This window comes from Antrostomus carolinensis, unplaced genomic scaffold (assembly GCF_000700745.2).
Source record: "Antrostomus carolinensis isolate BGI_N321 unplaced genomic scaffold, ASM70074v2 scaffold43773, whole genome shotgun sequence".
Classification (NCBI taxonomy): Eukaryota; Metazoa; Chordata; class Aves; order Caprimulgiformes; family Caprimulgidae; genus Antrostomus; species Antrostomus carolinensis.
The window spans coordinates 31,243-45,097 of NW_010305297.1; the positions used below are offsets into that span (position 1 = coordinate 31,243).

Here is a 13,855-nt window from a genome sequence, read left to right on the forward strand (position 1 = left end):
AGGCCTCATTAATGCTACTGTATTCCTTGTTATTTTCAGTGTGGCCAGGGAAAGTTAATACACACATAGAATCTGCTGGCACTCTGCCCATTGTGTTTTATTGACCTACGAGCACAGATAAGTGATATGGGGCAGGAGTATGCTAAGGGCATGCTTGCTCCTCAGCTTCCGCATTGCTAGAGTGGATTAATTGCAGGTCCATCTATGCTGGCATGTAGTGTGCCACCCTGAAACGTAGGAATCCATTTGGAAATGGACCTTAATGGAAAATGAAGTAATGTTCTGGGATCGTGGCATTGTCTGAAGCTGTGCTTATCCTTCTCCGCTTTTGGAAACTGGCTCATTCTTTGTGCCTAAAAATAGACCAAGTTGCGAAGGGAAGGAACAGAGTCACAAGACAAATGGGTAACTATGTCCCTTGAGTCATATATACTAAATAATACTGCTCAAGGCGCTCAATTTAATTGAGGTTTGTAACCCTGTCCACAGTGATGTGAATTCTAGTGGCGTGTTTGAGGGCACGAGAACTTCCAACTTTATAAACAGAGTATCAGAACTTCCACATGGCACCAAGTTACACTCTGACCTGTTCATAGAATCATAGAATGGTTTGGGTTGGAAGGGACCTTAAAGATCATCCATTTCCAACCCCTCTGCCATCAGCAGGGACATCTTCCACTAGATCAGGTTGCTCAAAGCCTCATCCAGCCTGGCCTTCAACACTTCCAGGGAGAGGGCATCTACAACTTCCTTGGGCAACCTAACCTGTTCTACCACTTGCTGCTGATAGGACCACACATTGTTCTTTCACATTCTCCATCCTTTCCGGATGCTGCCCCATCCCCATGTGGCATCGTGACATCCCTGTTCTGTACTGCTGAGGGCTGTCCTCTTTCTCTTGTCCTGGCAGAGGCTGAGCTCGTACAAAAACAGCTGCATAACACTTAATCAGGGAAGGAACAGGACCCAGAGTTAGAGCGCTTCTTAATTGCAGAAAATGTTAAAAACAAGAAGGTGTAAAGATGTGTCTGCTCCTGTCTGTGTGTAGGTGGAAAGAAAGCTGCCCAGTCAGTTTTCATTCCTGTCACGTACCACCTGACTCTTAGTCAACTCTAACCATCTCTCTAATCTCCAAAACAAGTTATTCACCAATAACTTCTTCACAAGTGGGATTATATTTGTGTTTCCATAAATCAGGCAGAAATGTTAACTGCATTATCTTACACAGTGTTGTGTTTTCCTTTTGGTTTTTCTTTGCACAGGAAGAAGCAGAGATCCAGGCAGAGCTGGAGCGGCTAGAGAGGGTTAGAAATCTACATATCAGGGAATTGAAAAGGATACACAATGAAGATAATTCACAGTAAGCACATGGGATCCGGGGACAAGAACATAAAAGAGTTTGTTTTTATTTGTCCCCTTCATAATGGGAAGCACTTAATGTTTTTTAAATTGGCATTACAACTTAATATGTCACTTGATTGGGGTGTGGCATGTTGATAACGCTTGAAGTTCATATAAGACAAAGGCTTCCAAGTGCATCAAGACACCATTATATAGTCTTTCATCAGTGCAAAGTGATCAAATCATATCAAATCTGTCAGTCATTGACACAGTTTTAATATTTTTTCTGTTTTAATGTAAAAATGTTGTTTCTAAGCTGTGTATTATCTGTAATTTATTGTGCAGTAGGTTGCATTATTTCTGTCAGTGTTCTTAAACTCTGTTTTTTCTTACCAGATTTAAAGACCATCCAACGCTAAATGATAGGTATTTGTTGCTACATCTTCTGGGTAGAGGCGGCTTCAGTGAAGTATATAAGGTAAATTTGAAGTGGCAATCTGTGGTGTAATCTGAATCTGCAGTGAAATACTGCAGTAAGCTGATTTTTACACTTGTTTTCTCAGTGGTGTGTGTGGTTGTAGAGGGAAGAAGGGAGGACAAAGAACGTGTTGCATCTGGCTTGTATTAGACAGCTGGCTTGAGATTTTTAGGTTCTGCCCTTGTCCTCAGAGGTCAGATTTCCTGCAAATGTATGTTTCAACAAAATGTTGTGCCAAGTTTTGTCAAGGCAGGGAAGCAAACCACTATATTTCCTTCAAGGGCTACACACGAATACCTTAAGTAGCAAAGTTTTACTGAGTATGGCATAGCAAGTCTGAACATCACCGAAAATAAGAGAAAATAGCTCCAATAATAAGAGCAAAGCCCTCATTTCCTGGGGCTAGAAGCCTTTTTTATGTGTGTGTGTGTGTCTTCATTTTACGCTCTGAAGTAGCAGACTGGGTGTGTAGTCTTGGGACTTCCTTGGAACCGAGGTTTACTTGTGTGTCAGCACTCTGATGGCCAAGACCTGTGATACTTTGGTGCTTGCTATTTGACTATTATGCTTAAAGTCTTTCCACTTCTAAACATTCCTCATCTGTACCCAGTAGTTCTTAATTAATGTTAAATTTGGCTAGAATGAAAATAACTGTGTCAATGTAAATATTGGAAACTTCACAGCAATTTATTATTTTGATGAAGTACAACAATAGGTATCCAAACCATGGGGGGGCTGGAGTGTTCAGGTAGTGAAAAAAGAGTGTGAGCTGCAGTAAGTGCTCTGAATTGCTCTTTGGAGGCTTTGCTGACTAAGTAGAAAGCCTGAGCTCCACAAATGAAAGTAAGAGGGTATGAATGCTTCATACCTTCCCACACTTAAGAGTTGTAACTACGTTATTAAAACAAAGAAATGCTTAACCCTTCTTCTCCAAGGTCTTGGCCAGTCTATTAAGCATTAGGAGTTAAGTATACAACTTTTGAGATGGACACAAGGAGATTATCCTTGTCTGCTTACAATAGGATTTTGCCCTGTCTTATAAATTATTAGCTGTTGCTGCTCTCAGACAAGATAAAAGATTTCTGCATTTCTCCAAGAGTAAAATTCCAGAGGTTCATTCTTCAAAACCTGTCTAAATAGAAATAAACTGGAGGGGAAAAATACAGCATAAGACTTACACAGGTCTGCCATTTAATTCTCCAGCTTATTTCTAAATAAGCTGAAACATTATGCTGCAAGATGGGAGAACTAAGCTACCAGTGTGAAACAAAGTATTGAAAATCCTCTGTATGTTTTGGGCTTTTTTTTAACTGAGTGTAGAAAATGAGTTAGGGGGTTTGGGGAAATAATGGGAGAGTCTTTCCCAGTGTGATTAACTGTTTATATTTTGGTAAATTGGCCTTTCTGAGCCCATTGTAGCTCTGGTGGTAAAATGTCAGAATAAATGCAGCATTAGAGTTGGATCCCATGGGGAAGGTCAGATCAAAGCATAGAATATTCAATTGTTTTCAGAGTTGCTTGGTTTCATTAGTGAAACTAATTACATCAAAATGTGGGTTTGCGCTTCACTCAGTATGTTGTAATGCTGATTTCCTGGGTGGGGATATTGGTTTGTTAGAGCTTGTCTGCTTTTGCAGTATTAGCTTGAAGTTGTGATTCCTACTGATTTTCAGCTCTTCTCTCTGCAGGCTTTTGATTTAACAGAACAGAGATATGTAGCTGTGAAAATACACCAGTTAAATAAAAACTGGAGAGATGAGAAGAAAGAAAACTATCACAAGTAAGTAAGGCTGGAAAGCAGCCAGCCATGTTTCCAAACTCCTCCTACATTTGGTTATCCAGTGTCTGTGACAAGCTGACATTTTTTTCTCATGTTTTGCCACATTTCAAAAGCCACTTTGTCACAGCTTCTTGCAAAAGTCATGGTCAGATTAGAAATGTTTTAAACATGTGCACACACACACAGTTTTGTGTAAGTACTACAGCACAAGGTTTTAAAGCACCAGTAGTGCTCTGTGAAGAAAGCACTAAAGTCTCTCCTCCTCTCTGAAATGACTCATTTCTGCTCTCGTGGGAGACATTTGTTTATACCTGTATTCCAGGTACACACCTGCATTGTGCTCCCTGAAGTCCTTCCCTCTGTTTCCTGGAATCCTTTCACAAATGATTAGGACTATATGTATGCCATGGCCTAGAAGGGTGGTACAAGAAGCCTTTTGGTGTTGGTGACACTTTCTCCCTAATGCTGTGGATTAGATAAGCTCTGCAGAATGGCAACCAAGCCTTCCTGATAGTGTTTCAAAGATAAAGCTGTCATCTTCATTTCCCAACAAGTCACTGGGACAAACTAAGCTGAATTTGAGGCCTGGAAGTTGGACTGTTGAGCATGATGGAATTTTTGAGAACTTGCTGATTTTTGTATTCAGCTATCTTGGATCCCTTAACGATTTTTTTATGAGTTTATTCTATTTTGGCAAGCAGTACCATTAATCAAGATTACTTATTTTGTAGTATTGCCAGCATTTGAGATACACTCAGATTCTGTGGTTCTAAAGAACTGTTCAGTGTAGTTCCTCATTTGCTTGCCTTTTCTTCAGCTGTGTGAATAACGTGCATGGGTTTGATTGAAGTTGGACTGCTGTGTGGTACGTCTGGGTTTGCTATCTGCAGAACTTAGAATTAAGTCACTTGTATGACTAATGCTCAGACTTTCCTATTTTCAGACATGCATGTAGAGAGTACAGAATTCACAAAGAACTGGATCATCCTCGAATAGTTAAGCTATATGACTACTTTTCGCTGGATACTGACTCGTAAGTTATGTTGCTGTGTCCTTTGACTTGATTTTCACTAGAGATAATAAAGTATTTGGTCTCTTAAAACTTTCTAGGAGAGACCAAAGAATGTCCACACCAATGTTACAGACTGTACTGCAGAGATGTTTGAGGCAGTTTTGACTTACATTGGTTTTCTAGAGACTCTAGCTCACAAACCAGTATGTCTTATTATGTCAGGTGTGATGCTTTACTAGTAAATCCTACTCTTTTTTGGCCTGGGCAAATGCTCCAGCTGATACAGCTTTCTGCTTCTGGGTCTAGCACTTAATGGGGGATCTCTGACCTTTGTACTATTGAGCATTGAGGACTGTGCTCCTGGGAGCTTATTTTTAGAAAGGGATTAATAGGCCGGAAGACTCTTAATTTAATATATTGACCGAATAGATGAGTCTCCCAGACAAGCAATAACAAAGTGTTCTGGTTTCTATCAGGTGCCTTAATTACAACAACTACTGTTTTGCCTTCAGGTTTTGTACAGTGTTAGAATACTGTGAGGGGAATGATCTGGACTTCTACCTGAAACAGCACAAGTTAATGTCGGAGAAAGAGGCGCGATCCATTATCATGCAGATTGTGAATGCTTTAAAATACTTAAATGAAATTAAACCTCCCATCATACACTATGACCTTAAACCAGGTATGCTGTGCTATTAACTGATGTGCTTAAGGATGCTAACTAAAGGTAATGGGTTATAACTAACACGGGGAAGTTTACTGTGGTCAGACAGCAAAAAGGAGCAAAAAGTGTCTGGGAAAACTAACTTGCAACAAGAAAGAAACCTAAGATGCATAGAACATGCTGTGAAAAGGGTATTGTCTCCCCAAATTGCAACATAAAACAAGGAAGTAATGTTCGAGGAAAAAGGTGGCCTCCTTGTTCAGGAGGAGCCCTTGTACCACCAAGTGTCTGTGTTTGGTTTCTTAGTGTCCTGCTTGTATTCTGCTGTTGAGAGCTTCTGTTATTGCTTCATAAAGGTTCCCATAATTACTAATGAGTTTTATGTTCCCATTCTTCTGGCTTATTCTTTCTGTAATCATCTGCCTGAAAACTTGGTGTGAGAAGCTCACTTGGAAGTGGTTGGTTTTTGGTATTGTGTGGCAGCTCACAAAGCTGAGGACGTACAGTCACGCTGTTTGCTCAGGTCTGCCTTTGAGTTCGGTAACATCTGCCATGTAGAAGGTCTTCTCCAAGTGTTGTTGCAGATTTCCCTTTATCGTTGGGCAGAGTCACGAAGGGAAACATGGCAGTGCTCTCTTTTGGGGTGATGTGTGTATTGGCTGTGTAGCTTTTTCTTAGTCCAGTAAAATTCAGCCACCTCTTCCAGCAGTTAGCCCTGGCTTGTCTCCCTGTACTGGTGGCACTTCATCAGCATTGTGTAACTGGTGTGTGATGTGGTTTATTGCATCAGCGTGAGGAATCTGTGCAGGAGGTGGTGCTGTTGCACTAGTTCTAGTGACCCTGTTTCTTCCCCCAGCTGCTGACTGTTCTCATGTTGTCTGAGCACGCTGCAGAGCTCTGCCTACAGTTGTCTAAAGCTGTGATTCTTCCGCTGCCATCACGCACGATTCTGCTACTTTATTGTAGGCTTTGAGAAAAACAGTGATGATGTGACTTCTTGATCCTTGATGGATTTGTAAAAGACTCTTGCCTAAGCAGTAATTGTCCTTTTTGAGCTTAGAAAGCCACTGGGGAGCACTGCCAGGAGGAAGAGAGTTTCTGGCTGTTGAGAGGCCAGGGCAAGTCAGGACTTCTGGGCAGGATGAGTCATAACTGTGTATGTGTATTTCTCTCCTTCATTCTCCTTTTTGACCTGCCCTTCCAACAGGACCTTTGGGAGGGGTCAAAACACCACGGGCATCAAGATCATTTGGCTAATGGAGCCTCCAGATTCTGAGCCCTAAGTAATGTTGGGGCACTGGATCATTCAAGGACGGGCAGATCAGTTGTAGCACTTGGTGGGAACTGAGTTGTCTCCAAAGCTCAGGATATTGGGTGTTAAAACATCTATCCCAGGCTGCTGCAGCTCACTGTGTAGATTCCTCGTCCTCTCGTGCAGAGTTCAATGCAATCTCATTCTTATTTTTTTTTCCTGCTAGATGTGTATCCTAAGGGGCTGTTTCCTTCTTCTGTCTAGGTAACATTCTTCTAGTCAATGGTACTGCATGTGGAGAGATAAAAATCACAGATTTTGGACTTTCCAAAATCATGGATGATGACAGCTACAACTCTGTTGATGGCATGGAACTGACATCGCAGGGGGCTGGTACTTACTGGTAAGTGTTGCCTGGGGCACTTGCAAGTTAAAGATCAAGAACAGTTATAAACAGCTTGGGATCAATGTCAGCTCTGTATATGCTGCTATTGTCTGTGACAGCTTGAGACACCGGAGGTTTGAGACCCTGGAAACTGCTCTTGTTGTCACACAGTTCTTTTGGAGGCTGGCAGCTTTTTACTTTTCAGTGGGTTAGTGTTTATATCATCTCTTATCCAAAGGGCCCGGTGAAAAACTATATGCTGCTGAGATGGTGAGCTCTGGAGTGGAGCTTGGCTGCTCTATCACAGTTCATAATGGCACTGTCTGACACTTTAAGCAAGGAGGAGAATACTATGCTATTTGGAAATTCAGGTACATCAGGGAGATGTAAAGTGTATTTCACTCAGATGAGGAGTTAAAAATCCATAGTTAGCTCTTAGAAAAATTGTAAATCTCACAGTGCTGTCTGTAGCCAGAGTTTCACTTTCAAGTGCCACATGAAAGAGATTTTCAGCAATACTTTATCCTCAGTGCCAAGCGTTGTCACTGCATCACCCATGGCTGAGAGCAAGACCTACGGTGAGTGCCACTGAGTGTGATTCTTAGATATTACCCGAGCTGCAGACTGTCACTATGGGCAGCTGTTGTATAGGAACATTTATTGAAACATTCTATATTGTACAGTTTTGTTCTGTTCCTAAAAATGAAACTAGCTGTAGTTTGAGCAAGGCTGAGTGTCTCTTAACTAGGACGTGGCATCTGGGGTTATATTTCTGGAAATATGTATTTTGGCTCTGTGTTTCTATTGTGGGATTGTTGGCTGAGCCCTTTTAACAACAAATACCAGTTCTGAAGATAAAAGAAAATGGGATTATTTTATGTGCTTTGGTGAAAGGAAACTGACTGTGCTGACTAGCTCAGACCATGAGTGTCTGGGGAGTCCTTGGGATCACTGTTCCTGGAAGGGGATGTGCAGTGGTGATCTTGGCCCAAAGATGCACAGGAATGAAATGGGGTTCTTCGAGTCCCAAGCCAATATCTGCTCACAGAAGCTTGTTCCTTCCTTTTTAAAGAACATGATTGAATGTATTTGGGGATGCTGCTCATAACCTGTTGTCACTTCCTTCTAATCAGGTATTTGCCACCAGAATGTTTTGTGGTTGGGAAAGAACCTCCAAAGATTTCAAATAAAGTTGATGTCTGGTCAGTGGGAGTCATCTTCTATCAGTGTCTCTATGGCAGAAAGGTAAGAAGGCATTTAACTCCTTTCCTAGTGATGATTCCCAAACCTTTTGGGAAGCAGCCCTGGCTTCTGCTTTCTTCTCCTCCCCAAGCTTAGAGGGTGCTTCTGCCTTGTTTCCTTGCCATCATTTCCAAGGCAGAGTCCATGCTAATGAAGTGGGGGGAATTTACTAGGTTGTGTTTTGCTCTACATGGCACTTCCTTCAAAAGTGATGTTTTGCAGAACATCTTTTTCCACTGGCCATGTCCCCACTGAGACCATTATGGGCAGGACAAGTGGATCGTTCAAGGCCAGACACCTGAGGTTCTTGGTCTGGCATTGTTTTGTGATGCTTTCAATGCACTAAGTCTTTGTTGAGCCTGATACTGCTTGGCAGCTACAAGTGTTAGAAAAAAAGGGAGGGACAAAGACCCACTCTGGAAGTTTTTAAGGATGGCTTTTGGAAGGGAAGAGTCTGGATCAGGAAAAGGTGATTTGTCCTGAGATAAGGTAGTTTGTTTCATGACAACAGAAGAAATAGGTTGGAGCAGGAAAAGGGTTCCATCAACTCTTGTTTTCATGAGTCCTTGGTAACAGTGTGTTGTGAAAGCCTGGACTGGCAAACACACCGTGTTGCTTAGTGTTGTCAGTCAGACAAATGGTGGAACCAGCCCAGGAAAGATCGAAGTGGGTGAATCTCCTGTCAGCTCAGACAGATGAAGGCCCTCTTGCACATGCTGAAGCTGACCTATGAAGTCTGGAAGCAGGTGGAGATCCATTCTGAGCCGGAGATACCCCAGACACATTCCAGCTTGGTCTCTTGTTCAGTTTAAGCGTGGGAGCAATGTGTCCTGCTCATCTGACTGGAATCTGCAGCACCTCAACAGCATACATGGGCTTCTTGCCCAGAAGAATGCTGATGTCGAGTGATGATAAACAGTAGTGTTACTGGGTTTTTAAGGCCTGTCACCAACCTTTAACAATTGTCTTCTATTTTTTTGGTAGCCCTTCGGTCACAACCAGTCACAACAAGATATTCTGCAAGAGAACACAATTCTGAAAGCTACCGAGGTGCAGTTCCCTCCAAAGCCAGTAGTCACGCCAGAAGCAAAGGTAAATCTTTTTGCAGCCAGTTTGATCACACCGTGTGTGTCAGTCAGCAGTTGGCACTGGCAGTTCCTTCTTTTTGCTTTTCCCTAAAATCAGCAGGAGTTCTGTGGTTCATGCTTGCCTCCCGCAGCGTGGGCCATGGCTTTGCGTTGTAGTTATCAGGCTGAGGATTGAGCAGAGTGCAGCGTGTGCTTTCCCCTGATAAAAGATGAGCTTCTGGTGTAGGAGCTGAGCCGTCTCTGTGGTCACTGGGGAAGGAATTTCAGCACTGGAGTTGTCAGATTGGCCCTGCTCCCAAAGAGTTAATCTGTCAAAGTTAAGTTTCCTGTTTCTATGCCTCTACTAATTCTTGTTTTGCCTTTGGGGTATCTGCAGGCATTTATCAGACGTTGTTTGGCCTACAGAAAGGAGGATCGGATAGATGTCCAGCAGCTGGCCTGTGACCCGTACTTGCTGCCTCACATCCGCAAATCTGTATCCACAAGCAGCCCAGCTGGAGCTGCAATTGCATCAACCTCTGGATCATCCAATAACAGCTCTTCAAACTGAGACAGAGTAATAGGCCAAAAAACTGCTTGAGAAACCGGCAAAAAGACTTACAGGAACAGCTTTGGAATAGAGGAATCCGCAAGGGTCTCGAGAAGCCTGTACCAGGTGCTTTTTTTTCTCTTGCTTTTTTCCATCCATAGAGCATGACAACATCAACTCTCATCAAGAAAACCTTCGGCATCTAGGCCAAGCCATGTGGATAGGAGGTGGCTTGAGGTTTATCCAGTAAATGACCACAAAAGGGTGGCTGCTCTGAGCAAGGAGGGGAAACTCAAGAATATACAAAAAAGACATGGTTCCATGTACTGTGAACTTCTGAACATGCAGCCTTGGGGAATCCAGGACGCCGTGTGTGCTTCATATGAAGAATGTGGACTTTGGAAAAAGACTGGGCTAGTCCAGTGTTGATATTTAAACATTGTTCTTTTTCTTTTAATAAAGTTTAGGTAACATCTCCTGAAAAGCTCGAAGCACCAAGGTTCAGCTGGGGATGGTATATGACTCTTTGCCCTTTGGAGGGGAAAAAAGTTGATCCTGCCTGTTCATGGCACTAGAGTTAGTGTTTTACCCCTAATTAATTTCAGTTTTTTAAAAATAACAATTTTTTGGAAGAAAACAGTTTTCTGGTCTCAAAGTGAAACCCGTATTAGCAGGTTCATGGCAGTGTCCGTTCTGCGGACGGTGCAGCTTTCTGCCTCCTGGGGGTGGCCTCTTATGAACAATTCACCTTCTCAGGAGGGCGGTGAAGCCCATAGGAGAACAGGCCTGCGTAGATTTCCTGTGATGAGAGTGGATCATGGCTCAGTCTGCCACACGGTTTTCAGCTGCTGCTTCATAGCTCTCACAACGGTTGCACCTTTTTTAATTTATTGGAAGTGCTGTTCTTTTTGAAGACACACCCTGACATGTTCACGATATGCTCTCTGCTCTTGTGAGCGTGATACCTGTTGACTGTTGAAAAGGCAGGCAGTGAAGGGGAAAGAATCAGAGCACAGCTCAGTTGATCACAGGTGTGATCTGTGCTCATCTAGTACTGTACATATCTTGTTCATGTTCTAAAAATCTGAAGCTGAAGACTTGTCTGCTCTTCTCAGTGAGGTGACTTGGCAGCAAAGCTTCCTCTCTCTCTTAACACTTTCCTTTTAAAACTTGCTGACTTTCCTAACTTGCTGCCATCGTTGCATCCGATTTCACATGAGAGGGAATGAGATAATGTTCTAGAAGGGAGCAAACACCCTAATTATTATTTTGGTCTCCCTTCTGTAATCTGCCTGGAGGAGTCTCATACCTTCAGCTAGAGTCTGCCTGCTGTGAAACTCAACCTTCTTGCCTCCACTCTGCCCTCTTTTCCCCCCGCATTGAAGGAAAACTGAAAACACACACAAAAAGCACAGCACTTGAACATGTGGCAGCCAGGTTGGAGCGCTCCTAACATGTGGCAGGAGTTCATAGCCAGAAATATTTAAAGATGCAGTGTTCAAGGGCAAGGTTTGTCTCGGGAGGGAGCCGAGTGGTGCACTACTGCAATCCAGGGTGTTGTTTAAAAAACAAATTACCCTGTGCACACTTCCTAACCTAAATCCCAGACCACCGTGGTGTGAACTATCCTCTGTGTGACACTTCCAGGATTGTTCCCACAGCTCCGCAGCGTGTGGGTTCTTTGGGGAGCTCGGTACCCAAACGGCATACTCATGGCAGGCAGTGTTCTCCCTCACACACTTTTGGAGAGAACTACCACTTGTCTGCCTTATTGTAAGCCATCATCTGCAAATATTACACTTAAACCTGATCAGGAACTTGTGGTTAACTGCAAAGTGGAAGAGTCTGTTGAAATTAAGCAATGGACCTGGGCTGTGGAGAACTCTGCCGCTTTGATTTTTATTACTATTTTTGTAGCGACTCTTGGGCTTTTAATTGGATACATTCACTTGCAGCTGCATAAGGTGGTCTCTAAACTGTAGTGTTTTGAACCAAGAAAAGAAATACTGCATCTTTAAATCCTCAACCATAATTTCTTAGTTCTTTCCATCCCTGCTGCTCTATTCCAGAAGTTAACTGTTTAGCAAGCAGCACTTTGACATGTCTGTTCCGCCTCTGCCAGGTGAAATCAGGGTTGATGCTTCATCCCGTTTGCTAAAACAGATGATTGGTGTCTGTCCACATTGGGGAGAATTCTAAAAGGGTTTTTTCTATCCCGGTCCCGTTGTTTCTTGGACATAACAGTGTGTGCTATCTCTGTGGGTGTGATTAGTTTTGTGTCAGATGCATTTATTCCTGCTAAACCTGCTGTGCGACACCCATCCAGGGGCCTGGGGACAGCATTGGCCTTTCCTGGGGCTGATGGCAGTGAAGAACCCTGGTAGAATTCTAGCTGCGACACCTTCCTTGTTAATATGGGTTTCACTTCCAATAACAGACCCTATTGCCACACTGTTCATTTACTTAAAGAAAAGTGTATGAAGAATTTGTAACTTAAACCAGGCCAGACTGTTTTGGCTCTACCCAACAGATGAGACATGGATATTAAAATAAGTTTTAAGAAACTGATTTGCTTGGCTCTCACTGTTTTGCTCTTCGTAATGTTGGCGTGAGCTGTCTTGTAGTGGCTGCACGGAGGTGACATGGGACAAGATGAGGAAGGATGAAGGAAGGTTGCATTCAACAGCTCAGAGCAGTGAGATCTCAGCGTGGGAGCGGGGAAATGCCGGGAATTACTGAGTCTTGTTTAATTATTGGCATTGATCTTGTTCTGGCACATCAAGACAGACATCTGAGGTGGGTTTGTCCCTCATTTCCCATAAAGTAGTAGCCACCTTAGGGAGCTATGTATGTTTGGGACACAAAAAGCACCTTTTTTTGTCTGTTGATTGCAATTAGCATTGAACTCCCCTGCCATGGCTACCTGTGCTGAGAGCTGGTAGCCGCTGCCTGCCGGCCACTCCCCAGCCCGTGGGCACCCGAGGCTCCAGTCTCAGTCACTCAGAATAACTCAGCTCCTTTAATTTCTCACAGCTGAGTCTTGTCAGCTTTAAAAACATAAAACAGAAAATGTAAAACAGGCAGCTGAAGATGTCAGGTTAGATCTGGACTAATAACCAGGGAGTGCCAGTTCACACACCCAGCTCCTCTGCGGGCATCTCCCAACCTCCATGCGGGACATCCCGGCTGTGGAGTGGGGTGGTACCTGCCTGCCAGAGGAATTGTCACTGGGATCAGGGTTTCTCTGCAAACCTGACATCACCCTTGCTGCACTAGAGGTTCGAGTCAGCTTTCAGCTGAAGGCGAGTGAAACTGAACACCCAGAGCAGCTCAGCTCCCTCCCTGCTGCTGCAATTGATTATTTCTCAGCCCCCTGTGCCAGTTTTGATGATGCGACACAGATTTGGGGCAGGAGGAGGTGGCGGCAGCGTTTCAGCAGCGACTGCACAAGCATCCTGTGGTGATAGCGGTGGTCAGGCCTCCAAGGCCAGGTAGCCACCACGCGTGCGTGGCGTGCCCGGGAGCAGGGACTACGTGGGATTAAGCTCGTCTTTATGCCAGCAGTAATGAGATTTACCGAGGGGCTGCGTGGCTGGATGCTTCGCCTCCTGCATTAGTGGTTAGGAGTCATGCTCTGAAATGAGCTTCCTTCTGCCAAATGGGCCAGTCCCAGTTTATTTTGTGACCTGGCAAACCCTCGACGTGAGGTTTGCTACCGCTGCCAGTGTCTCCCTGGGATTTGCTGCTGGAGGATGTTATTTTCTGGGTGCTACGCAAGCCTGGCTCAAGCAGCCTTGACTTAAACCTTCCCGCTCCCAATGCAGAGGGGAGAGGGGACTTGAAACACATGGAAGCAGGACCTGGTGCAGCCCTGATCTCCACCCAGCCCAGAGGTACCTTTTCTACCAATTGCCAACAAATCTTTGTCCCGAGACCCTGAATTTCCACCACAACACCTGCCTGTGTGTGCCCATGGTCTCCGCTTTGCCCTGGCCCCGGCGCTGCCCTTGGGGACAGCTGGGTGCCCCACAGCCATCACCCTGGGTGGGGGTGAGGGGCCAAGTAAACGCGGAGCTGCTCGGCC

At 44.1% G+C, this 13,855-nt stretch overlaps 1 protein-coding gene across 1 annotated transcript in view; it reads left to right on the top strand.

Moving 5' to 3' along the window:
• TLK2 (tousled like kinase 2) overlaps positions 1-10,067 on the top strand; it is a 39,725-nt gene extending 29,658 nt beyond the window's left edge. The window contains 9 exon segments of the mRNA XM_010164744.1: positions 1,263-1,360; positions 1,738-1,819; positions 3,508-3,599; positions 4,543-4,632; positions 5,124-5,293; positions 6,792-6,930; positions 8,046-8,157; positions 9,139-9,246; positions 9,619-10,067. Of these exon segments, the coding sequence (XP_010163046.1) occupies positions 1,263-1,360; positions 1,738-1,819; positions 3,508-3,599; positions 4,543-4,632; positions 5,124-5,293; positions 6,792-6,930; positions 8,046-8,157; positions 9,139-9,246; positions 9,619-9,792 (1,065 nt within the window). The 3' untranslated portion in view covers positions 9,793-10,067.
• The last annotated feature ends 3,788 nt before the right edge of the window (positions 10,068-13,855 follow it).